Source organism: Coenobita brevimanus, chromosome 60 (assembly GCF_032717465.1).
Source record: "Coenobita brevimanus isolate Jiangsu-jjx chromosome 60, ASM3271746v2, whole genome shotgun sequence".
In the NCBI taxonomy this organism is placed as follows: domain Eukaryota; kingdom Metazoa; phylum Arthropoda; class Malacostraca; order Decapoda; family Coenobitidae; genus Coenobita; species Coenobita brevimanus.
The window spans coordinates 30,832,152-30,858,398 of NC_137013.1; the positions used below are offsets into that span (position 1 = coordinate 30,832,152).

The 26,247-nt window shown below is 42.1% G+C and overlaps 1 protein-coding gene across 1 annotated transcript in view; it reads left to right on the top strand.

Moving 5' to 3' along the window:
• LOC145403349 (uncharacterized) overlaps window positions 1-26,247 on the top strand; it is a 102,600-nt gene that overhangs the window by 64,050 nt on the left and 12,303 nt on the right. Inside the window, exons 15-16 of the mRNA XM_080275138.1 lie at window positions 10,800-11,010; window positions 17,043-17,227. Coding sequence (XP_080131264.1) covers window positions 10,800-11,010; window positions 17,043-17,227 — 396 coding nt within the window. The remainder of the gene's footprint in view (window positions 1-10,799; window positions 11,011-17,042; window positions 17,228-26,247) is intronic.

The following is a 26,247-nucleotide window of genomic DNA, read 5'->3' on the forward strand; positions in this document are numbered from 1 at the left end:
AATGATTTTTTGAGAGAACATGAACCTGATGTCATGTGCTTTGTAGAGACCAAATTAAGAGAAGATATTGATGTTCATTTGGGAGATGGTAAATACAAACTGTGGAGAAAAGACAGAAAAGAAAAAAAGGGAGGAGGAGTGATGATAGCAGTGAAGAACAACATAAATGTAGATACTGTGGAAATGGGAGAAGGCAGGGCTGAAGTGATATATATGAAATTAGAAACTGGAGAGAATGTTAAGAGAGATATGGCGGTAGTGTATGTTCCCCCAAAGACGAGAGCATGGAAGGATGACGAATATCATGAGATGTTGTCAGATATGGCTAGCTACTTGCAAAAAATAATTGAGAAAAGCAATAATATAATTTTGGTGGGTGACTTTAATTGTAAAGAGGTGAACTGGGAGGAATGGTACTCGGGAGGCGGCGAGGATTCGTGGGGTACTATGTTATTAAATATAATAATGAATAATGTGATGACGCAGTGGGTCAAAGAAGAGACACGGTTTCGAGGTGAGGACACACCAGCAAGGTTAGATTTACTGTTCACCAAAGAACCCGATGTAATAGAATCATTGGAATATCTCTGTCCTTTGGGAAAAAGTGATCACGTGGTCATTGAGTTCCAGATGTTAATAGGAAACGTTGAGCCAAGAGACGAGCTTCATAGACAGGGAAGATACAACTTTGGCAAAGCAAATTTTACAGGATTGAGAAACTTTTTTGAAAATGCGGATTGGAGAAAATTCAGAGAAACAAGAGAGATACAGAGGAAGTGGGATATCTTTCTAGACCTCTATAATTTGGGAGTGGAAAAATTTGTACCAAGAGTAAGAGGGAAAGAAAACAGGAAAAAGGAGTGGTTTAATAGAAGGTGTATGATAGCCAAAAAAAAAGAGAGATAAGGCGTGGAACAATTGGAGAAAGAGAGGTAACGACAGAACAAAGGAAGAATATAAAAGAACAAGAAACGAATACACAAGAATACGTAGGGAAGAAGAAAGGAATTTTGAAAAAGGTATAATTGACAAATGCAAGGATGAACCCAAACTGTTTTATAGATTTGTTAATGGCAAACTGAAACAAAAGGAAGGAATCACCAAGCTGAAAGTAGATGGAGAGGTCTTTAAGGATGCGGCAATGCAAGCAGAAATAATGAACAAACGTTTCCAGTCAGTTTTCACTAAAGAAAAGGAGCTTGTGGAAGGGAGGGAGTGATTAGAAATGTTCCGGTGATGAAAGATATAAAAGTGGAGGTGCAGGAAGTGTATAAATTACTGGAAACTCAAGATGTAAGGAAAGCCCCAGGACCTGATGGAATTTCTAATTGGGTACTGAAGGAATGCAGAGAACAACTGGCGGATAAAATTCACAGCTTAATTGTATGCTCACTGGAAGAGGGGAAAGTGCCAAAAGAATGGAAGAGGGCAAATGTGGTACCAATTTACAAGGGAGGAAATAGGGAAGAACCCCTGAATTATAGACCAGTGTCTCTAACCAGCATGGTCGCAAAATTGTGTGAGAGAATCCTGAAAGACAGATGGATAAAATATCTGGAAGAGATGAATATTTTGGCTGAAAGTCAGTTTGGATTCAGAAGTGGAAGGTCATGTGTTTCAAACTTGTTGAGCTTTTACTCAAGAGCGATTGATGTGGTACAGGAGAGAGATGGTTGGGCGGATTGTGTGTACTTAGACTTAGAGAAGGCCTTTGACAAGGTACCTCATAAGAGACTAATGTGGAAACTAGAATATATAGGAGGACTAAAGGGGAAACTTCTGGAATGGATGAGAGACTTTTTGAGAGACAGACAAATGAGGACAGTAATAAAGGAAAAGATGTCTGGATGGAGGGAAGTAACAAGTGGAGTCCCTCAAGGTTCAGTGTTGGCGCCAGTAATGTTCCTGATTTACGTAAATGATATGGTAGATGGAGTGAACAGTTATGCGAGTCTGTTTGCTGATGATGTAAAGATCTTGAGGAAGATAGAGGTTGAGGATGATTGTAAAATACTGCAGGAGGATTTGGATAGGATACACAATTGGAGCCGGACGTGGGAAATGAAATTTAATGTAAAGAAATGTAAAATATTGGAAATGGGTAAAAGTATCAGGAGACCATCAATGAATTATTTTTTGGGTAATGAATTAATCACAAAAAGGAGAGAAGAGAAAGATTTGGGAGTGCTGGTCCAAGATAGTTTGTCACCAGAAAAGCACATTAACAAGATAGTTGGAGAGACTTATAAGCTCTTGACTAACATAAGAGTAGCATTTCATTATACAGTGCTCGTCAGAAGTATGGAGCGCCCTGCGTCCCTCCTGAAAAACAAACCTTTCAACATTGAAAAAACATAAAAATAATGCATTTTATTTACCTTTAGTGCTTTGTAGGGTAGCCTTTACGTTTCTTCACGGGCCTGAGACGTCTTGGAAGTGAAAGGGCGAGGCTCCTGAGGTGCTGGAGCGGTATTTTGTCCCAGGAGTCACGAATGGCGGCTTCCAGCTTAGGCAGAGAGCTCACGTCCTTCCCTTGGAGACTCTTCTTTACGAGGTACCAGAGGTTTTCAATTGGGTTGAGGTCTGGGCTATTTCCTGGCCAGTCTGTCATGAATGATACCCCGCAGTCATGAAGCCAATTGGTGACCGATTTGGCCTTGTGAGCAGGTGCACCATCCTGCTGAAACACTCTTGCACCTGTTAGCTCGAAGGAGTCTGGTAAATGATCACACACAAGCTCCAGGTAAACATCCTGATTCACTCTGAGGTTCTTGGGAAGTACAAGCAGCTTCCCCAAACCCTTCCCTGAGAAACAACCCCATACCATGAGTGAATCAGGATGTTTAACTGTGCTTTCTACATACCGTGGGTCAAGTGGGTCACTACCTTTTCGTGCTCCTCTGTTACAGGTAACACTAAACGTTGCCTCATCAGACCACAACACTGACAACCATTGCTCCTCACCCCAGTTTAGATATTTATTAGCAAAGGCAAGCCTACGAATTCTCTGGCTGCTAGAGAGAAGAGGCTTTTTCACAGGCCTGTGACTTGTGTAACCAAGCTCATGCACCCTACGAGACACTGTTCTCACTGACACCTCACCAAACACTTCTGGGTTGCTCTCCTTAATTTTCCTTGCACTCACATGAGGATTAAACTCCACTGCACGTTTTAAAACATTAACAGACCTTGGGGAAGTTTTCCTAGGCCTACCAGACCTCGGTTTCTCTGTGGGAACTTCGCCACTGTTTTCCTCCCGAAACCGCGCACACCAACGACGCACTGTCGATTGTGCCACACCAACCAATTCACTAATTTCCTTTGTCTGGTGGCCTGCCTCCTTTAGAGCAATGATCTGGGATATGATTTCACTCGATAGTTCACGGGTAGGTGCCATAACAAAGTTTTAAAGGCCAAAACACTGCGGGACACTCGGTAAAAAATGGCGCAATTTGAGAGGGACACTCGGCGGAGTTCCTCTCTCTCAGGCAGCCCGTGGGCAACTGAGGCGGGAACCAACCAGCGTGTCGGAAGGCCTTAGGCTACCGTGACGTCATGCTCGGAGCTCAAACTTGTGGCTCAATTCTTACCCCCAAAAATGGGTGATTCTTTTTGGGCCATAAGTATTGCGCGCCCGGCGGACAATGCTGAATACTTCTGAGGAGTACTGTATGGATGAGGAAATGATGAAAAAATTGATAGTGGCCATGGTCCGCCCCAGGATAGAATATGCAGCGGTAGTGTGGTCCCCACACAAAAAGAAAGATATAAACAAGATTGAGAGAATACAAAGAACAGCAACGAAGATGGTCCCCAGTCTGACAGACCTGTCATACAGAGAGAGGCTGGAAAAACTGGATTTGCCTTCATTAGAGGAAAGGAGAAAGAGGGGAGACATGATTGCGGTGTTCAGGACCATGGTGGGAGTAGATAAAATTGACAAAGAAGATCTGTTTGTATGGGATAAGAGAGCAACAAGAGGACATGGAATGAAATTGAAAAAGTCAAGCTGCTTGAAGGATATCAAGAAATATAGCTTTCCTTACAGAAGTATAGACTTATGGAATAGCCTGGACAAAGAGATCGTCCAGTCTAAAAACTTAAACGAGTTTAAAGTTAAATTTGACTTATTGAGAAACAGCGACGGAAACCCACGAGCATAGTACATTCCGTGTATATCACAATTAGGTATATTCTTAAATATTTAGAACGACTCAGACAAAGAGGTGGTGCATGAGAAAAACATTCATGTGTGTAAAGGTAGACTTGATAAATGTGGATTTGGAGACAGGACAACACGAGCATTGCTCAATTCCTGTATACTACAAATAGGTAAATACAAATAGGTAAATACACACACACACACACACACACACACCGCTCGCTGGTGCAGTGGTAACGTTCTCGCTTGCCAACTGGTGGACGGGAGTTCGCACCTCGCTCGGGTTGCGAAAAGTTTCACTGACGAAGTGGGTGGTTACTGTCCCCCTTGAGCAAGGAGACGGGTGTGTGCGTGTGTGAAGGTCACAGCCTTGCCCTTAGATCGGACTATATGAGCTCTCAGCTCCCTTCCGGGAGGGTAAAAGCTGAAGATCACGACCATCAAGTGATCCTGACCGACCCGGTGAATTACACACACACAAGAAGAAGAACAGAAAGAAGTGGTCAGCTTAAGAGAGATCATGCAGGAAGAAAGGGAATTGAACAAGAAAGAAATGGAAGAAAATGTAGTGAAAATACTGAAGAAAAAAGAGAAATAGTGAGAGAAACTGTAGAAAGGAACAGATGTGTGGTAGTATTTGGAAACAGGGAAAAGGAAGAAAAGGTTAGGTTCGCAAGACTCGAGAGAGACACGAACATGGTGAGAGGAATATTAGGCAAGATTGACCCTGAGGGAGACAAGTGGGTAAAAGAAATTGAGGAAGTAAGGAGGATAGGGCCTTATAAGAAAGGAGAAACAAGACCAATGAGAGTCAAGTTTACATCAGAAAGTTTAATAAATGAGATACTTAAAGTGACCTGGAAATTAAGCAAAGAGGCGGGGATGGAAAATATTATAATAAGAAAAGATCTGAATGAAGAAGAAAGAGAAGTTTTAAAATCATTAAAGGAAGAAGTAAAGGAAAAAAATGATAAGAGGACAGAGGAAGAACGTAATACTTTTTTTTGGAGAGTATTGGATATGTAAGTAAGGAAATGGTATTTAAGGAAATAGAAGTGAAGGAAACTAGGGGGGATGGTTGTGAAAGATCAGAAGTTGAGGAAGTGGTACGGACAGAGAGTAGGAGAGAAGAGGGTATTAATAATGTCAAAAATAATTTGAAGGTGATATATACTAATGTTGATGGTTTCATATCGACAAGGATCAAAATTAATGATTTCTTGAGAGAACATGAACCTGATGTCATGTGCTTTGTAGAGACCAAATTAAGAGAAGATATTGATGTTCATTTGGGAGATGGTAAATACAAACTGTGGAGAAAAGACAGAAAAGAAAAAAAGGGAGGAGGAGTGATGATAGCAGTGAAGAACAACATAAATGTAGATACTGTGGAAATGGGAGAAGGCAGGGCTGAAGTGATATATATGAAATTAGAAACTGGAGAGAATGTTAAGAGAGATATGGCGGTAGTGTTTGTTCCCCCAAAGACGAGAGCATGGAAGGATGACGAATACCATGAGATGTTGTCAGATATGGCTAGCTATTTGCAAAAAATAATTGAGAAAAGCAATGATATAATTTTGGTGGGTGACTAATTGTAAAGAGGTGAACTGGGAGGAATGGTACTCGGGAGGCGGCGAGGATTCGTGGGGCACTATGTTATTAAATATAATAATGAATAATGTGATGACGCAGTGGGTCAAAGAAGAGACACGGTTTCGAGGTGAGGACACACCAGCAAGGTTAGATTTACTGTTCACCAAAGAACCCGATGTAATAGAATCATTGGAATATCTCTGTCCTTTGGGAAAAAGTGATCACGTGGTCATTGAGTTCCAGATGTTAAGAAACGTTGAGCCAAGAGACGAGCTTCATAGACAGGGAAGATACAACTTTGGCAAAGCAAATTTTACAGGATTGAGAAACTTTTTTGAAAATGCGGATTGGAGAAAATTCAGAGAAACAAGAGAGATACAGAGGAAGTGGGATATCTTTCTAGACCTCTATAATTTGGGAGTGGAAAAATTTGTACCAAGAGTAAGAGGGAAAGAAAACAGGAAAAAGGAGTGGTTTAATAGAAGGTGTATGATAGCAAAAAAGGAGAGAGATAAGGCGTGGAACAATTGGAGAAAGAGAGGTAACGACAGAACAAAGGAAGAATATAAAAGAACAAGAAATGAATACACAAGAATACATAGAGAAGAAGAAAAGAATTTTGTAAAAGGTATAATTGACAAATGCAAGGATGAACCCAAACTGTTTTATAGATTTGTTAATGGCAAACTGAAACAAAAGGAAGGAATCACTAAGCTGAAAGTAGAAGGAGAGATCTTTAAGGATGCGGCAATGCAAGCAGAAATAATGAACAAACGTTTCCAGTCAGTTTTCACTAAAGAAAAGGAGCTTGTGGAAGGGGAGGGAGTGATTAGAAATGTTCCGGTGATGAAAGATATAAAAGTGGAGGTACAGGAAGTGTACAAATTACTGGAAACTCAAGATGTAAGGAAAGCCCCAGGACCTGATGGAATTTCTAATTGGGTACTGAAGGAATGCAGAGAACAACTGGCGGATAAAATTCACAGCTTAATTGTATTCTCACTGGAAGAGGGGAAAGTGCCAAAAGAATGGAAGAGGGCAAATGTGGTACCAATTTACAAGGGAGGAAACAGGGAAGAACCCCTGAATTATAGACCAGTGTCTCTAACCAGCATGGTCGCAAAATTGAGTGAGAGAATCCTGAAAGACAGATGGATAAAATATCTGGAAGAGATGAATATTTTGGCTGATTGTCAGTTTGGATTCAGAAGTGGAAGGTCATGTGTTTCAAACTTGTTGAGCTTTTACTCAAGAGCGATTGATGTGGTACAGGAGAGAGATGGTTGGGCGGATTGTGTGTACTTAGACTTAGATAAGGCCTTTGACAAGGTACCTCATAAAAGACTAATATGGAAACTAGAATATATGAGGACTAAAGGGGAAACTTCTGGAATGGATGAGAGACTTTTTGAGAGACAGACAAATGAGGACAGTAAGAAAGGAAAAGATGTCTGGATGGAGGGAAGTAACAAGTGGAGTCCCTCAAGGCTCAGTGTTGCCGCCAGTAATGTTCCTGATTTACATAAATGATATGGTAGATGGAGTGAACAGTTATGCAAGTCTGTTTGCTGATGATGTAAAGATCTTGAGGAAGATAGAGGTTGAGGAGGATTGTAAAATACTGCAGGAGGATTTGATGTAAAGATCTTGAGGAAGATAGAGGTTGAGGAGGATTGTAAAATACTGCAGGAGGATTTGGATAGGATACACAATTGGAGCTGGACGTGGGAAATGAAATTTAATGTAAAGAAATGTAAAATAATGGAAATGGGTAAAAGTACCAGGAGACCATCACTGAATTATTTTTTGGGTAAACAATTAATCACAAAAATGAGAGAAGAGAAAGATTTGGGAGTGCTGGTCCAAGATAGTTTGTCACCAGAAAAGCACATTAACAAGATAGTTGGAGAGACTTATAAACTCTTGACTAACATAAGAGTAGCATTTCATTATATGGATGAGGAAATGATGAAAAAATTAATGGTGGCCATGATCCGCCCCAGGTTAGAATATGCAGCGGTAGTGTGGTCCCCACACAAAAAGAAAGATATAAACAAGATTGAGAGAATACAAAGAACAGCAACCAAGATGATCCCCAGTCTGACAGACCTGTCATACAGAGAGAGGCTGGAAAAACTGGATTTGCCTTCGTTAGAGGAAAGGAGAAAGAGGGGAGACATGATTGCGGTGTTCAGGACCATGGTGGGAGTAGATAAAATTGACAAAGAAGATCTGTTTGTATGGGATAAGAGAGCAACAAGAGGACATGGAATGAAATTGAAAAAGTCAAGCTGCATGAAGGATATCAAGAAATATAGCTTTCCTTACAGAAGTATAGACTTATGGAATAGCCTGGACAAAGAGATCGTCCAGTCTAAAAACTTAAACGAGTTTAAAGTTAAATTTGACTTATTGAGAAACAGCGACGGAAACCCACGAGCATAGTACATTCCGTGTATATCACAATTAGGTATATTAGGTAAATACTTAAATATTTGGAACGATTAGACAAAGAGGTGGTGCATGAGAAAAACATTCATGTGTGTAAAGGTAGACTTGATAAATGTGGATATGGAGACAGGACAACACGAGCATTGCTCAATTCCTGTATACTACAAATAGGTAAATACACACACACACACACACACACTTTTACCTATTTCCAATATTTTACATTTCTTTACATTAAATTTCATTTCCCACGTCCGGCTACATGATTGGAGCCGGATGTGGGAAATGAAATTTAATGTAAAGAAATGTAAAATATTGGAAATGGGTAAAAGTACCAGGAGGCCATCACTGAATTATTTGTTGGGTAATGAATTAATCACAAAAATGAGAGAAGAGAAAGATTTGGGAGTGCTGGTCTAAGATAGTTTGTCACCAGAAAAGCACATTAACAAGATAGTTGGAGAGACTAATAAACTCTTGACTGACATAAGAGTAGCATTTCATTATATGGATGAGGAGATGATGAAATAATTAATGGTGGCCATGATCCGCCCCAGGTTAGAATATGCAGCGGTAGTGTGGTCCCCACACAAAAAGAAAGATATAAACAAGATTGAGAGAATACAAAGAACAGCAACCAAGATGGTCTCCAATCTGGCAGACCTGTCATAGAGAGAGAGGCTGGCAAAGCTGGATTTGCCTTCCTTAGAGGAAAGGAGAAAGAGGGGAGACATGATTGCAGTGTTCAGGACCATGGTGGGAGTAGATAAAATTGACAAAGAAGATCTGTTTGTATGGGATAAGAGAGTAACAAAAGGACACGGAATGAAATTGAAAAAGTCAAGCTGCTTGAAGGATATCAAGATATATAGCTTTCCTTACAGAAGTATAGACTTATGGAATAGCCTGGACAAAGAGATCGTCCAATCTAAAAACTTAAACGAGTTTAAAGCTAAATTTGACTTATTGAGAGACGGCGATGGAAACCCACGAGCACAGCACATTCCGTGTATATCACAATTAGGTATATTAGGTAAATACATAAATATTTGGAACGTCTTAGACGAAGAGGTGGTGCATGAGAAAAACATTTGTGTGTGTAAAGGTAGACTTGATAAATGTGGATTTGGAGACAAGACAACATGAGCATTGCTCAATTCCTGTATACTACAAATAGGTAAATACACACACACACACTCACACACGTGCATGCATGCATGCACACATCATGACCAACTTAAGGACTCAAATCATGATAAGTCTCACCACCATGTTTTCCAGCTCAGACACTTACACTTGTGCCATCAAATTGTGTGTGTTATGTTGTGTTGTGTAATGTTGTTGGTGTGTGGGCCCTGTGTTTGCATCCCATCCAGTACTGTGATTAATTTAGTAAGTTTCATATAGCATGTACATTCCAGGTGGAGAGATGGCAATTTTAGGCCAAGCTAAAGCAGACAGTATGTGGAGAAATGCAGAATAGTGAACTGGAAGAGGATGGTGGAAAATGAGTAGAAGGATGCACAGCTAGGGAAAAAAAATTGACTAACATTTTATCTCTTCTAGTTCTCACTTTCCTCTGCTTGCTGATATTTATAAACTAAGGTAGACTTGGTGTGTTTCTTTGTCCATAGATGATCATCATCTAATCCTATATCACCCCACGAGGAGCGCAGGAGCCCGCGGTTAGACAAATTGGTCCTGACATTCAAGATCAGAGAGACCAGCTTCACTCATCCCTGAGTGGCATTATGTGAGCAGTAATTCCCAACTACCCCTTGGATATAAACCTATACAGACTCAGGCCAGTTGGAGTGCCTTAATTACCCACTAAGCCACCAGGCACCATGAATTGGTTATATGATTACCACCCAGCATAGTAAATGGTTTCTTGGTGTACAGGAAGCCATTTGGCTTGTCACTCAGTGTAGAGTCACAGATAGGCAGAAGAAAGAGGAAAGAATGAAGGAAAGAAAGACAGAAGAGGGAGTGTAAAGTCACCTATAGGCAGAAAGAAGAGGAAAGAATGAAGGAAAGACAGATGAGGAAGGAGGGAAGAGATGCTCCTTGATATGTGTCATGAAGGAATGTGATTGACATGTTCGAAGTGTGAGGTAGAAATGGTGAAACAATAGGCAAACTTTTGTCCCTAACTGTACATGGGGAGAAAAATAGCAGGGTTAGATGAAGTGGAGCTGAGAGATGGGGTTAGGATAAGGAATGGTTTGTAGAAGGTGAAATGTGTGAGAAGAAAGTTATGGCTAGTAGATGGTGGAGTTTGACATGGGTAGGGTTTGGAGAAGCATGGTTTGTAGAAAGTGGGCATGGATAAAAGTAGAATTGAGTGTGGGTAAGGTTGGGATTAGTTCTATACCCAAATTTGTCGCATTACCTGCTAAGATCTCTGGGCGAAACCTTATTTACCTCATTGTGATCATTCCTGGAAATGATCCAGGGAGATGGATTGCATATTTGACAGTTGTCATAATGGAGGGGGGGAAATAAGGACGTTGAAAAAGTTGAATGTCTTTCTTAATTACCTGTGTCTGTTTGATAGGAATCTAAGCTGCCTTCTTCTTTTCTGTTCCAGGTTTTCACACATAATTAGGGGCCAGTTTTATGGCCACTCGCACATGGATGAGTTCCGAATCCACTATGGGACAGTGCAGGATGGAGCGGGAAATGGGAGAAAAAGACCTATTGGGGTTCAGTATGTCACCCCAAACAATGGACCCTTCAATGACCTCAATCCATCATACAGGATATTCTATATTGATGGTGACCATCCTCATACGACCAGGGTAGGAAATTATGATCTGGCTTTTTGTGTGCATATTTTGATAATGATTATTTATTCATAGAGAATTCATGAGCAGAAATGTTCCATATGTAATAAAATTGTAGCTGTGGTAAAAGTTGTCTGCAGTTAATGGTAAACAATGAGCTGCAGCCTTGATTTCAAGCTTCGTGCTGTAGGATGTGTAACTAAATGACTGACATTGTTGTGCTGTCATGTGAGTTTTTTTGTGGTGAAAATCATGTTTTTATGCTCATTCATTCATTCATTCATTCGGCTCCCAGGTAGGCATTTAGCCTGTCAGGTGGATCAGCCGTCTCCAGTTGGTTCTCTCAAAGGCCTCTTGATTTCTCAATGCTTCGATGTTATCCATACCTCGTCTGTCCAACAGTTCCTCCACACCATCTCTCCATCTTTTCCGAGGTCTTCCGACTGATCTTCTGCCATCAGGTCTCCAATTCCATCTCTCCTTCACTATTCTTGACTCGTCCATCCTCTCAACATGTCCTAGCCATCTCAGTTGTGAATTTTCAGTTACTTTTCTCACCGATGTTACTCCAACCATTTCTCTTATTGTTTCATTCCTGATTCTGTCTCTCCTTGTTTTGTCCACTATTGCTCTCGGTGGTCTCATTTCTGCTGCTTGAACTCTGCTCCAGTCTCGGGTTGTCAGAGTCCAGCTCTCAGATGCGTATGTGAGTATAGGTGTTAAAATAGACTGGAATATAGTTCTCTTTGCCTCCAGTGGTACATATCTGTCTTTGAGTATTGGATATAGAGAGCATACACATCTGCTATATTTAGTTATCCTTTCGGTGATCTCTCTCTTATTCTTATCTCCCTCCTTCGTAAAAATACACCCCAGATATTTTACAAGTTCTACTTCTTTGACCTGATCGCCCCCAACTACTATATCATCCGCGTCATCATTTTGCTTTTTCACAGTGAGTATTTCTGTTTTGTTTATGTTTATTGTTACTCCTGCTTCTTCAAAACATTCCCTCCAGCACTCCAAAGCTCTTGTTAGTTGTGGCCGGCTATTACTCCAACATGCGATGTCGTCTGCGTAGGCCAATATATCCCCTTGCTCTTCATTTCCAAACCTTTCCTTGAATCTTTTAATTATCATGTCCATATAAGCAATAAACAGTAATGGGGATAGTACACTTCCTTGTTTCACCTCAGTTTCCACTTTAAACCAAGTATCTTTTTCATACCCCGTTCGAACCTTACATTGATGAGGGTCATATGTACTCTTAATGGCCCTCTTCAATCTCCCAGTGATTCCATATTCCTCTACAAGACACCTCCAAAGCTTTTTCCTAGGAATTGAGTCAAAAGCCTTTGACAGGTCAATAAAGGCAACATATAGGTCCTTGTTATACTCCCAGCATTTTTCCATCACCATTCTGAGTACAAATACCGGGTCCGACGTGCTTCTGTCCTTCCTGTACCCAAACTGCTCTTCTCCTAGTCTGTCTTCAATTATAGATCTTGCTCTTTTCTCTATAATTCTTTTGTAGAGTTTAGCTATGTGGTTTATAAGCGATATGCCTCTGTAATTATTACACAGTCCCGAATCACCCTTTCCTTTAAATATGGGCACTATGATGGTTTTGCCCCAATCCGGTGGAATTTTTCCATTTACCCATGCTTCATTGACCACTCTTAACACTGTTTCTTTTAGTCGATTACTTCCATTCTTGATCAATTCAATAGGTATTCCATCGCTGCCTGGTAATTTATTGTTCTTCATCTTTATCAAAGAGTCCTCGAGTTCTCTCATTGTTATTAACTCATCAATTTCGTCCTGTGCTTCATACTCTGGACCCAATCCATCTCTGTACTCCTCAAGATCTACTGTCTCTCTGTTTAGTAGTCTCTTAAAGTAGTTTTGCCATCGTTCATTGATTTTGTCCTCGTCTGTGATTATATTACCATCGTCATCTTTCAAGTTGTAGATCATTGTTTTGTCTTTACGGTATGATTTTGCCAGTCCAAATATTTTCTTTTTATTTCCTCTGACATCTTCCTCTAAAGCTTCTCCTAAGTCTTTCCAAACATTTCTTTTTGCTTGTCTCTTTATGTTCTCAGCTTCATTTCTTGCCTCTATATACTCAAGTCTTGTCTCTGGGCTTTTATGTTTCAGCCACTTCCTCAATTTCTTCACTTTATTCTTCACTGCCAACTTAACTTCTTCCGTCCACCACGGTGTATGTCGTTTTCTGCTTCCTCCTACCATTTTTACTCCTAACTCTTCTTCTGCAATTCTTCTTATAATGTTTTCTAATTCGACCCAAGTTTGGATCTCGTCATCCCTATTTTCAAGTTGTTCATCAATTTTGTTCATATAAGTTTCCCTTGTCACTTCATTTCTAAGTGGTTCAACATTTATCATCTTTCTCTTCTGTTTTTGTTTCACTTTTACTCCTGTTTATAGTTAGGTCCGCGACAAGTAATCTGTGGTCAGAATTTAAAGAGTCTCCAGGAAGAACTTTAACATTGCGAAATATCCGTTTATCTGATGTTATAAAGTAGTCTATGATGGATTTTTGGTCAAATTGTCCAGTTACCGTATTCCACCTATATCGCGTGAATTGATGCTCCTCTTTGTGTTCAAAGTAGCCATTCATGATTTTGAGATTATTTCTAACACACAAGTCGATCAGATTTTCGCCTTCAGTATTCCTGGTTTCTTCACCAAGTGGACCGATAATATTTTCTATTCCTTCTCTCTTTTCCCACTCGGGCGTTGAAGTCTCCCATGAGTATTGTTGTATGATTTGGTCTGAGGTCACAGTTATCTTCAAGAAGTTCCATATATTCCCGTTTTTCATCTTCGGAGTGTCCTTGTTGTGGGGCATAGACCTGGTATATGATATGTTTCATATTTTTTATATTAAAGGTACAGTACATTAACCTTTCAATTACATGTTTGACTTCTTGTACATGTGGTGATAGAGCTGGTCCTACTATCATAGCTACGCCATGATTCCTTCTTCCTTCTTCCACACCACTATACATTAATACAAATCCTCCTCCCAGATCTTTTCCCTTTTCTATTCCATGATGTCTTGTCTCTGCTAAACCTATCAGGTCTATTTTTCGTTCTTTCATTAGTTCGATTAGTTCTTCTTCTTTGTCTGTGTAAGTACATACATTAAGTGTGGCAATTCTAATTTTTGTTTGAGTATTCCGGTTCATGTCCCTTAAACGTTTCCGAGGTCGACATTGATCGGTCCGTCCAGATTCCGAGGCTGATCCATGAGTTTCACGAGCATATTTGTTGTAACTGTCGGCTAGCTAGGCCAGTCACAATCCACCGCTGTCGTTAGCGTTACCCAGGGGGCACCTAGGTCAGATGACCTGGAGGTGACAGTCGGAATTTACCCCCCCTGTTTTTATGCTATACATCCAAAATCAAACTTTTTTTTTTTTTTTTTTAAGTACAGGACAATAATGATACTGAACCACTCACTTGGACGTCCATCTATTCTTTCACATCATATCCAACCATAAAAACTCATTGCAGCATTCAACAAGCTTTCCATCCATATCAGTCATACATTAAACCTGCCATAATCCCCCCTACTTACTTTGTCATGCACTTTTTCCATAGTAATAAATGCCATAAATACATAAATATTCCCACTATCAAGCTTTCCTCATTCCTTGTCCAACTGCAAATACTGTAGTGTACAGTACTGTATTTGATTCACACATCACCAGCCATTCCTAAGACCTTCCCGTTCATTCCTCCCAATATATTTCAGTGCGTTCCTTACTTTTTCTAACATGAGAAATAATTCTTTCATATTTACCATCCACTCACTCGATGTAGTGCTGCTGTCGGGTGTCTGCCCTCTCCTCTCTTCCATCTTTCTGTACTTCCATCCTCTTCTGTTTTCCTTACCTTCATTTTTTCCTTGTCCTTTTGCCTACGGGTAACTTTATACTTCCTCTTCTGTCTTTCCTTCATTCTATCCTCTTCCTTCTGCCTGTGGGTGACTCTACACTGAGTGACAAGCCAAATGGTTTCCTGTACACCAGGAAACCATTTACTATGCTAGGTGGTAACCATATAACCAAATTTTGGCGCCTGGTGGTTTAGTGGGTAATTATTGCGCTCCAGTCGGATTGAGCCTGTGAAGGTCTGTATCCAAGGGGTGGTTGGGGTTGATTGCTCATGTAATGCCACTCAGGGATGAGTGAGGCTGGTCACTCTCATCTTAAATGTTGGGACCAACTGCCTAGCCCCGGGCTCCTACGCTTCTCATGGGGCAATGTAGGATTGGATGATGGATGGATATTACTTTTGTACAGCACTATGAGATCATCATCATCCAATCCCAGTTTGCACCCTATACAGCACAGGTACATTAATGACCCAGTTTATGATTGGTTTACCTCAAGTAAAAACCAGTCACATACCGATCAAGTATAAATAGCATTCAGTTGAATGTGGGTTCAGTGAGATGTTGGTTAAGGTCTACATAACCTACAATCTCAAACATTTCTGCCTCCCACCTAAACCATGTCATGAGCCATTCCGAGTTGTCATCTGACCCCAGGCCCATCAGCTGGGGGACAGATGAAATCACTTGCCATGTGTGCATTTGCAAAAGCATCAGCTCCAGTGGAGCCATTACTTTGAGGGAAACATCATCATCAAACTGAAGGGGTTCAGAATTTTGGTACACCGGACATTGCCTTTCTCTCAGCAATAATTTTTTTGTGCTGTTCTGGTTGTTTTTGTTTTGCACATGTATGGTGTTGATGGTAAGCTGCTAGGTACCATCAAGAGTTTTTATGATGGTAGTGAGGCATGAGTGAGGATAAATGAGCATCTAAGTGAATGGTTCACGAACAGTGTGGGCGTGTCCCCATGGTTGTTCACTATGGATGGGGTGATGAGAGAAGTAAAAGTACAAGTAATGGAGAGAGGGATGGCATTGATAATGAATGGTGATGGATGGAATGTCAAATTTGTTGTATGCTGATGATGCAGTGCTACTTGCAAATACCGGACAAGAGCTTGGTAGACTAGTGCAGAGTTTTGTAGATGTCTGTGAGCATCATGCCTTGAGAGTAAATGTAGAAAAGTGTAAAGTGCTGATTATTAAGAGAGAGGGTGACCCCCAGTGTGATGTTACAGTGAATGGAGAGGGGATGGAATTGGTGAGTGAGTTCAAATACCTGGCCACAGTGAGAAAAAAAAGAGTGGAAAATGTGCAAGAGAAGTGGAAAGTACAGCGACACAAGGAAGGCAAGTAGCTGGTGCTATGAAGGCCTTGAAAAGAAACTGAGGCTTGAGTGTTGCAGCTGTGCAAGACTTACATGAAGGAGTGTTGGTGCCAACTCTAACATACGGATGTGAGGCTATGGTGTGGCATGAAAATGAAAAGTCAAGAGTAAGAGCAGTGAAGATGAGACTGCTGAGGAATGTGTGTGGCGTAAAGAGAGTGGATAAGATACAGAATAATGTGGTTCAAGAAAGATGCATAGTGAGGAAGTCTGTGGACACCAGAATCAAAGAGTGTACCAAGATGGTTTGGTCATGTGGAGAGAATGGATGACAATTGAGTGGTGAAAATACTATATCTGAATGAATTTGAAGGAGGGAGGAGGTGAGGTAGGCCAAGAAGAAGGTGGAGGGATATGGTGGATGAATGTGTGAGGAAGAACAGGCACAGAAGTTGGTGAGGCTAAGGGACTGACGAGATCGAGTTGGCTGGATGAATTTTGTGCGGAGAAGTGTATGACCAGGGATTTGGCACCCCTTTTTAATATGACAGCATTCGGATTGGCTCCATCAGATAGAAATATGTGAAGCTACAGAATGTGATGAAATTTTTTTGGCCTATCAGATGGAGCCAGGATTTCAAGGGCTTGAATGATGAGTGAATGGAAGCGTGGCCCATTGAATTGGGCAGACTTTGTCTGTCTGGATGTTTCTACTCCCCACCCTGCCCTAGGTTGGGAAAGGAAGTTTGGATGAGGATGAGGATGATCTGAGTTGCTTTTTAAACCATACAGGAAGTGCTGGACTATGATACTTGGGTGATGAACCTTACCCATGCCAACCTCCATGATGAGCCTCACTGGTACCACCTCTACTCTGCCCGCCGGGACCTCCACTTGCCCTCACTCCATCCCAGACACTGGCACAACCTTGTTGACCGAATGAGCAGGGATCCCACACTTTTCCGTAAATATTACAGGTAAACCAAGCAGTTATATCTGTCATCTTTGTTTTAGCATTCAGTTAATTGAAGATGCTTGAGAGTTGCACGGCTTAAATAATGGTTTTGTGTGTGTGTGTTTGAGAGGAATGAAGTTATGCAATGCATAATCAGGCTGAGTGGTCAGGAAATGGAGAATGTGAGGTCTTACCATATTTTGGTAGTATGATTTTCAAAGGAAGAAAGGATGCTGGTTCCTTGAAAGCAGTGATAAGAAACAGGGAAGTGAGCATGGAAGTGAAAAAGTTACTACATGACAGTATTGTGATACCAACTCTAACGTACGGAAGTGAAGCTTGGACATTGTTGGAAGGACACAAGTCAAGAGTGAGAGCAATGGAAATGAGTTATTTAAGAGGAGCCTGTGGAGTCACGTGGAGAGACAGGCTAACGAATTAGGATATAAAGGAGCATTGTGGTGTGGATGTGGATGTGATAGGAAGCGTTATGAGGAACTCACTGAGGTGGTTTGTCCATGTGGAGAGGATGGAGGGTGAAAGACTGACGAAGAGAGTGTATGTGAGTGAGGTGGAGGGGGGAAGAGGGAGGGGGAGGCCGAGGATGAGATGGAGGGATGGGGTGGAGAGGTATATGAGAGAGGGGGGTGTGAGTTGGGAGCAGGGCAGTGAAATGGCAGGGGACAGGGCGACTTGGAGGCGATTTGTTTGTGGCCACCCCAAACGGGATTGAGGCGTCTGGCAATAGATAGATAGATAGATTTTCAAGGGAGGTATAGTTTAGAGGAAAAATGCAAGAAAGGGTATAGCAGGTAAGGAAGGTTATAAGAACACTGAAGACAGCGATAAGGAATAGGAAAGTAAGCATGGAAGGACGGTATAGAAGTTACTGTGTGACAGTATTGTGATCATTATTAAAACTATTGAAGTAAAGCTTGGACTCCATTGGAAGGACACAGGTCAAGGAGTGGAAAAAAGTTAGAGAGGAGCATGTTGGATTATATGGAGAGACAAATAAACAAATATGAAAGTTGAGGAGCTTTGTGGTGCCAATGTTTGTTCATGTGAATTGAATGGAGAATGAGAGATTGACGAGAGAGTGTGAGTGAGGTGGAGGAAGAGACCAAGGATGAACTGTGGCCGCCCCGTCTGGAATAAGGCATCTGGCCGTAGATGATAGGTGGATAGATATTTTTGCTTGTCACTTTCTGTTTTAGGGTAAATAGATAGCTAGGTGGGGGTTAAATTTTTGTTTGTTGTACCAACGGCCATTGGTTATTTCAGTGTGCTCAGTGACAATATATCCCAATATTAGATGGGGGGGGTCTTCTCTGGCATTTCTGTTGCAAATTCATCCTATTAGAGGTTTCAGTTATGTTCTGTAAGAGATTTCTCCAGTTGTGACACATGACCTTCACCCTGCTATATCTCCAATCCCCAGCCATTCATGTTTTATATCATGGACTGTGGTTTTAATCATGTGTAAATTGGGGGATGTTGTTGATGACTAGCAAATTGAATCCAGTCTCAGGGATTAAAGCATGTGCATTTTTACCACTGTGCATTAATATATAGTCTGGTCCAGCCTGTAGTTGATTATTGACCAAGATGATGTGTATTTTTAAGTATTAATGTTTCATTTTAAGGCTGATGACTGGATGCCCAAATATAATTACTTTCTTTCATTATTTGGGTAATGACCAAAAGTTTCAATATATTACCCTGTATTTGTTTTACATATCGCTAATTGCCAAGGTATGGCTTAGTGTCTGTAAGTTAAAATTTGTTTGTGGCCACCTTTTACTGGATTAAGGCATCTGGCAATAGTTCCAGACTGTTAGTTTAATGATTGTTGTATGTACTTGTAGGAAAACACCAAAGTTAAGTGTTTTCTTTTACAGTGGGCTCGCACAGTACGCGAATTGCATAGAGCGAGTTACCAAAAATAATTACCAAAAAAACCTTGATTGCACGAGTTTATCCCACAATACGCGAGGCATAGGCAAGGAGTGGCCCAAAACCGCTATTGTCCCCGACTGTGCAACCCCCCTCCCGCATGACGCACCCATCGTGATGTAGAGGCTCATGGGGAAGGTGCTCATGAGGAGTCTACAATAAGATCTCTCCAATAACGACTTCGACATTAACGTTTTCAGCAGTAACAGTAAGTTAGAATAGATTCCCACTTTTTATGATAATGTTTGGATTCGCTTCAATGACAGTTATTTCGCAAATGCCAAGTTGTTATATTGCAACTATGTCCATAACAAGATGAGGAATGAAACAAACAAACAAGAAGAGTTGAAGAAATTTGCCGAAAATGTGAGCAGTAATGACGAAGCGATTGAGGATTCTCCCCTCACCACCTCTGCTGACTCGCCTGCCGCCGTCCCCTCCACCTCCACTGCCCCACCTGACTCACCAGCCACTTCCCTCTCCACCTCCACTGCCCCACAAGACTCACCTGCTTCACCTGGCATACCTGCAACGCCCACCATAATGACTGTTGTCGCATTCTGGAAGAAGTGTAACATTCGACAGGCTGTTAATTTCTTCGTCAAAGCCTGGAATAATACAACATTGGCAACCATTAAACAAGCGTGGTGCGGCCGGGGCAGTGGCGGGGGCACTCTAAGTGTGTTGTCGCGCCTTGGAACCCCTGCAATTTAAGTCCATCAGGCCTGTTGTCTACTGTTGTTAAGGTGACTGACCATATTTTTGTTGTTGTTGCTATATCTGTAGTATAAGTCTGAAAAATTTTCCCTTTATTATGTCTCTAAGGGTCAACAAATGTTAAGGTATGAAGTGGTACCGCCCATATGTAATTTTTCTTATAAGATTATGTATTCACAGTGCGTGATTTCAGTGTGTAGGGACCAGGACCACCCATCCACTCGCATACTGTGTGAACCCACTGTATTTACAATTATTTGGCCAGTGGCAAAGACATTACAGTGTACTTCCTTTCAAGTATTAATGTGTCTTAATGACCTTTAAAATATACAAGTACACTAATCACTTTATAGCTTCCTTAAAATGAAAAAGGAAATATAGAAGCTACAGGTATTGTGATACTGTATTTCATATCGAGAAAGTATCTGTATTAGCCATGGAGATTTTCCTATTAGCCATGCAGATATTCCTTTCCTGTGGTAGGTGTGGGCACTTGCCATCCACTCACTCAGTGTAGTACTGCTTTGGGTGTCTGCCCTTTCCTTTCTTCCTTCCTTCCTCCTCTGGTTGTCCCACACTTAAAGTTAAACAACGACATCATCCCTTTTGAGAAGGAGGTTAAGTTTCTGGGTATGATCTTTGACTCGTGTCTCTCCTGGTCACAGCACATTGATTATCTGAAGCTTAAAGTCAAGAAATCATTAAATATCCTTAGGGTGGTCTCTGGTTTTGATTGGGGTGCTGATAGGAACTCCCTTCTCAGGCTCTATAACTCTTTGTGCTGGTCACAGATTGACCACGCATGCCAAATTTATTCCTCTGCATGTAAGACCAAACTTCATGAGCTTGATGTGCTCCACAATACGGGACTACGACTGTGCTCGGGTGCCTACTGCACTTCCCCTGTGGAGAGTTTATATGTAGATACAGACCAGCTTCCTCTGGACTTACGCAGGCATGAGTTAGGGCTTCGCTACATTGCGCGAATTAAGAGCAATCGTTATACCAATCCTTGTGTTGATGTTCTGTTGCAGTGTGACCCGTCTAAGTTCTGTGGTCCTAGAGCCTCTATACCATTCCAGATTCGCATGCTTCCTGTGGGTGACGCACGACTGAGGGAGCTAAAAATTGAACCAGTAAGCTACAGCAGTCACCCTCCTTGGCTCATTCCAGAACCTAATGTGTGTCCCAAAACCATACGTAGAATATCTTTTCGGATGAAGAAACTAAATCAAAGTTTTTGCGCCATGACCTTCTCCACAGAGACTCAGTAAAGTTGTATACTGATGGCTCAAAGTCACCCCTTGGTGTAGGCTGTGCTGTCATCCATGACGGGGGTGTACGTCTTGGACGGCTTTCTAATAATGCGTCTGTTCTCACTGCTGAACTAACTACTATTGAGAAGGCTCTTGAAGAGGCTTACTCAATGCCGGGAAAGACGTTTACAATATATTCAGACTCCTATGGAAGCTTGACCGCCATTTAGCAGTTTAACACATTCCACCCTATAATAAGGAAGATTCAGTCTTGGCTTTGGCACCTGGCTACAAAGTATAAATTTGTTTCTTTCTGCTGGGTACCGTCACATGTTAATCTCTATTGGAACGAATTTGCTGACAAAGAGGCAAAATCGGCATGTTCTCTTCCTTCTGTTGGGTATAATAAGGTTCCCTATTCTGATTTGAAGACCGTCATCTGTAACTTTGTTTGGTCTGAGTGGCAGGCGAGATGGACTTCCCCCTCCCTGGCCAATAACTCGAAGTATAAAGAGATTCGGCCATCGGTTTATGCCTGGTCATTCTCTTCTCAGGCTTGTCAGGGTTTTGAGACGAGGTTGACTAGGCTGCGAATTGGCCATATGCGTTTGACTCTCGGGTTCCTTTTGGACCGAGGGGTCCAACCACAGTGTGACATCTATCAAGTCACAATAACTTGCAGGCATTTCTTATTGGACTGTCCGACCTATGCCCACTCTCGGGCGAAATTTTTAACAAATAGGGGATCCCTATCATTTGTTTTAGGTAATAGGGCAAATGTTTCTAGCCTTATGGCATTTTTAAAGGAGACAGGGCTATACTGCAAGCTGTGATTGGTGTTGTCATAGTTATGTTTTAGGGCTTGCTGACTACATCTGTTATCATTTTACCTACGATTTTAGTTGCATGATTATTGTGGAGTAGTTTTCTCAATTTTTATACTCATTCTTTTAAACTATCGTCTTTCATATCTCACTCATCAAAGCGCTGAATGACCTATCAGGTCCCAGTGCTTGGCCTTTGGCCTAAACTTAATATTCCATTCCATTCCTTCCTTCCTCCTCTGTCTTTCTTTCATTCTTTCTACATCCATCTGCCTACGGGTGACTTTACAGTCCCTCTTCTGTCTTTCTTTCTTTCCTTCATTCTTTCCTCTTCCTTCTGTCTGTGGGTGACTTAGCACAGAGTGACAAGCCAAATGGTTTTCTGTACACCAAGAAGCCATATACAGTGCTGGGTGGTAATCATATAACCAAATTATAGCACCTGGTGGTTTACTGAGTAATTATGGTCCTCCAGTCGGTTTGAGCCTGTGTAGGTTTACTGTATATCCAAGGGGTGGCTGGGGTTTACTACTCACGTAATGCCATTCAGGGATGAATGAGGCTTGTCACTCTCATCTTAAATGTCAAGATCAACTAGCCTAATCCCAGGCTCCTATGCTTCTCTTGGGACAACATAGGATTGGATGGTGGATGGATGGATGAATACACAAATGCACATTTGCGTGTCAGTATCTCCTTTCACTACTGTTCGTTTTCGTTTTTAAAGGCTCCAACATGCTTGCATGTGTCGGCCTTGGTCACCTAATGGCGGCTCTCCACGCTGCACGATCCATTGCAGCCTCCCTGTTCAGTCCCTTAACCCTAAGGTCACACTTAATGACCTCGTCCCATGTCTTTCTCAGTCTACCCCTCATAACCCCACCCCCAATATTAACACTTCTCACCTTCTTCACCCAATTATCATCCCCCATCCTCTCCACATGTCCAAATCACCTCAATCTACCTCTCCTCATCACAACACCAATACACTCCAGTCCCATCCTACCTCTCAACTCTTCCATTGTAAACCCAGCCCCTCCAGGCCTTGGACGCAGGGACGCACTGCACATCCACCTAATCATTGTCGTTTCTGTACGTCTGAGCCGGCGAATATCTTCTCCTTCACTGCCCAGGTCTCACTGCCATACAGCATTACACTCCTAACACATGCTGCATACAAAGACCCCTTAGCAAGTAGGGAGAGCCCTCTCAATGTCAGGAGAGGCAAGAGCTCCCTGAACTTCTTCCAACCACTTCTCACCCTAGCCACAGAGCTAGCTCCAGCCCCACCTCCAGCACACAACATGTCTCCCAAATAACAAAACTCTTCCACACACTCAAGAGATTCACCAGCAAGTTCAATCCTTTCACGTCTCACAATCTCCACCTGCTTACCCCGGCACGCCGTACACATAAAATCAGCATTATCTCGCAGTCTACCTCTGATACCACTACATCTCTTATGCACCCATTTATCACACACATCGCACAAGATGGAATTACTTCCCACGCCCTTGTGGCAAACTGCACATGGCCACTCTCCCTCGTCTTTGACAGTACCGCCACCAACCCTAGATATCATCACTTTTGTTTTATCTGCATTTACCCTTAAACCTTTTTGCCCCATACCATCTCTCCACTTCCTAAACCTTTCCTCCGCCTCCCTTTCATTCTCTGCAATCAATTCCAAATCATCAGCATACAACAACTCCCGCGGAAGTCCGTTTCTAAAGTCACGTGAAAGGGCTTCAAGTACCATGATAAACTGACCCCTGATGCACACCAACATCCACGGAAAACTCCATCACTCAAATCTCCATTCACTCTCACCTGGGTGTGAGCACCCACATACATGGCCATAACCACCCTAACCAGCCACTCCTCCAAGCCAAGCTTTCTCATTGCCCACTTCACCACCTCTCTAGGGACTCTGTCAGAGGCCTTTTCCAAATCAACAAAAACAAAATAAAGATCCCTTCTCCTACCAATATATTTTTCCTGAAGCTGTCGAACAATGAATATGGCATCAGTGGTCCCCCTACCTGGCATAAACCCAAACTGCATCTCATCAATATTCACTCTTTCTCTAATCATACCTTCTAAAACTCTCTCCATTACCTTCAGTATCTGATCTAAGAGCTTTATACCTCTATAATTTCCTCTTTCCAGGGCATCACCCTTTCCTTTATACACATTTACAATTACACTCTTCATCCAATCATCTGGGACAACACACTCATAAATAATCCTATTTATCAGATCAGTGACTAAACTCACCCCTATATCGCTTGAGGCCTTCAACATTTTGGCAGTCAGCCCAGACACACCTGCTGCCTTCCCCACCCTCATCCTGCCTATTGCCTCACTCACAGTAGCAGTATCAATCAAAGGTCAAGGGCCAGACACTGGATCTGCTGGCTCCAAACCTTCCCTGTCCCAGTCAAACTCCTCATTCAAGAACCGATTATAATGCTCTCTCCATGCATCTTTAATATCCCCGCTGTTCACCACTACCCATCCTTCATCATTCTTCACACACTGCTCACCTATGATATCCCGATTATCCCTCTTCACCTGACCTGCCACCCTAAATATATTTTTCCTTTCCCCATGATTTAGGTTATCAAGTAATTGTCTTTGTGACTCAGATTTTGCCCTGTATACCTCTCTTCTAGCCCTACATTTGGCAGCCAAATATTCCTCTTTGCTACCACCCTTCTTCCATTCCTGGAAAAGCCTTCTTTTCTCATTAATTGCAGCTTCTACACCCTCATCCCACCACCAAGTTACTTTGTCTTGGTGGTCCTCTTGTCGAGCCGCATGTTACGTCAGTAACTCTCAAGAAATTGTTCTTGAGGGCTCTGTACTGTTCATTAACGCCTCTGTCTACAGCTCCCTGTTCAGCCACCACTCTCCTCAACTCGCTATAGAAGGCATCCCTTACTACTTGGTTTTTCAGCTTCCATATTTTCCTCCTAGGTACATAAGTCCTCATTTTCATCACTTGTTCTTTAAGCACCATATCACAAATCAATAGTTTGTGCTGCTGCACACACTTCTCACTTCCTATAACTTGAACATCCCTCACTAACCTCCTATCGGCCTTCCTAACCAGAAAATAATCTATCTGACTGCTGTTTCCCCCAGACTCATACATAATTAACCTACTGTCTCTTCCTAAAATATGTGTTGCACACAATCATGTCCGTTGCCTCCCCAAACTCGAGTATCCTTTCCCCTTCTGCATTCCTTAGACCATACGTGCATCCCCCATGCACTCCTTCATAACCTTGTGCTGCTTCACCTACATGACCATTTAAGTCCCCTCCCAAAATCATTAGTAATATTATTATCCATTTGTGGTAGGCGGGGGCACTTTGTGGTAGGTGGGGGCCCTTTGTGGCAGGTGGGGGCACTTGTTGTAGGTGGGGGCACTCACCATCCACTCACTCACTGTAGTACTGCTGTCGGATGTCTGCCCTTTCCTCCATCTTTCTTTCCTTCCATCCTCTTCTGTCTTCCTTTCCTTCATTCTTTCCCTGTCCTTCTGCCTATGGGTAACTTTACACTCCCTCTTCTGTCTTTCTTTCCTTCATTCTATACTCTTCCTTCTGCCTGTGGGTGACTACACTGAGTGACAAGCCAAATGGTTTCCTGTACACCAGGAAACCATTTACTGTGCTGGGTGGTAACCATATAAACAGATTTTGGCACCTGGTGGTTTAGTGGGTAATCATTTCTCTCCAGTTGGATTGAGCCGGTGAAGGTTTATATCCAAGGGGTGGTTGGGGTTGATTGCTCATGTAATGCCACTCAGGGATGAGTGAGGCTGGTCACTCTCATCTTAAATGTCAGGACCAACTTGCCTAGCCCCGAGCTCTTACGCTCCTCGTGGGGCAATGTAGGATTGGATGATGGATGAATGGATGGATCCGTCTATCATTCAGTCCTATGCTGCCCCATGAGGAGTATAGGAGCCCAGGGCTAGGCAAGTTGATCCTGACATTTAAGCTGAGAGTGACCAACTTCACTCATTCCTGAGTGGCATTACGTGAGTGATCAACCCCGACCATCCCTTGGATTTAAACCTACACAGGCTCAATCAGATTGGAGCGCCTTAATTACCTACTAAACCACCAAGCGCCATAATTTAGTTGCATGGTTACCACCCAGCATAGTAAAAGGTACCCTGGTGTACAGGAAACCATTTGGCTTGTCACTCAGTGTAGTCACCCACAGGCAGAAGGAAGAAGAAAGAATAAGGGAAAGAAAGACAGACAAGGAAGAGA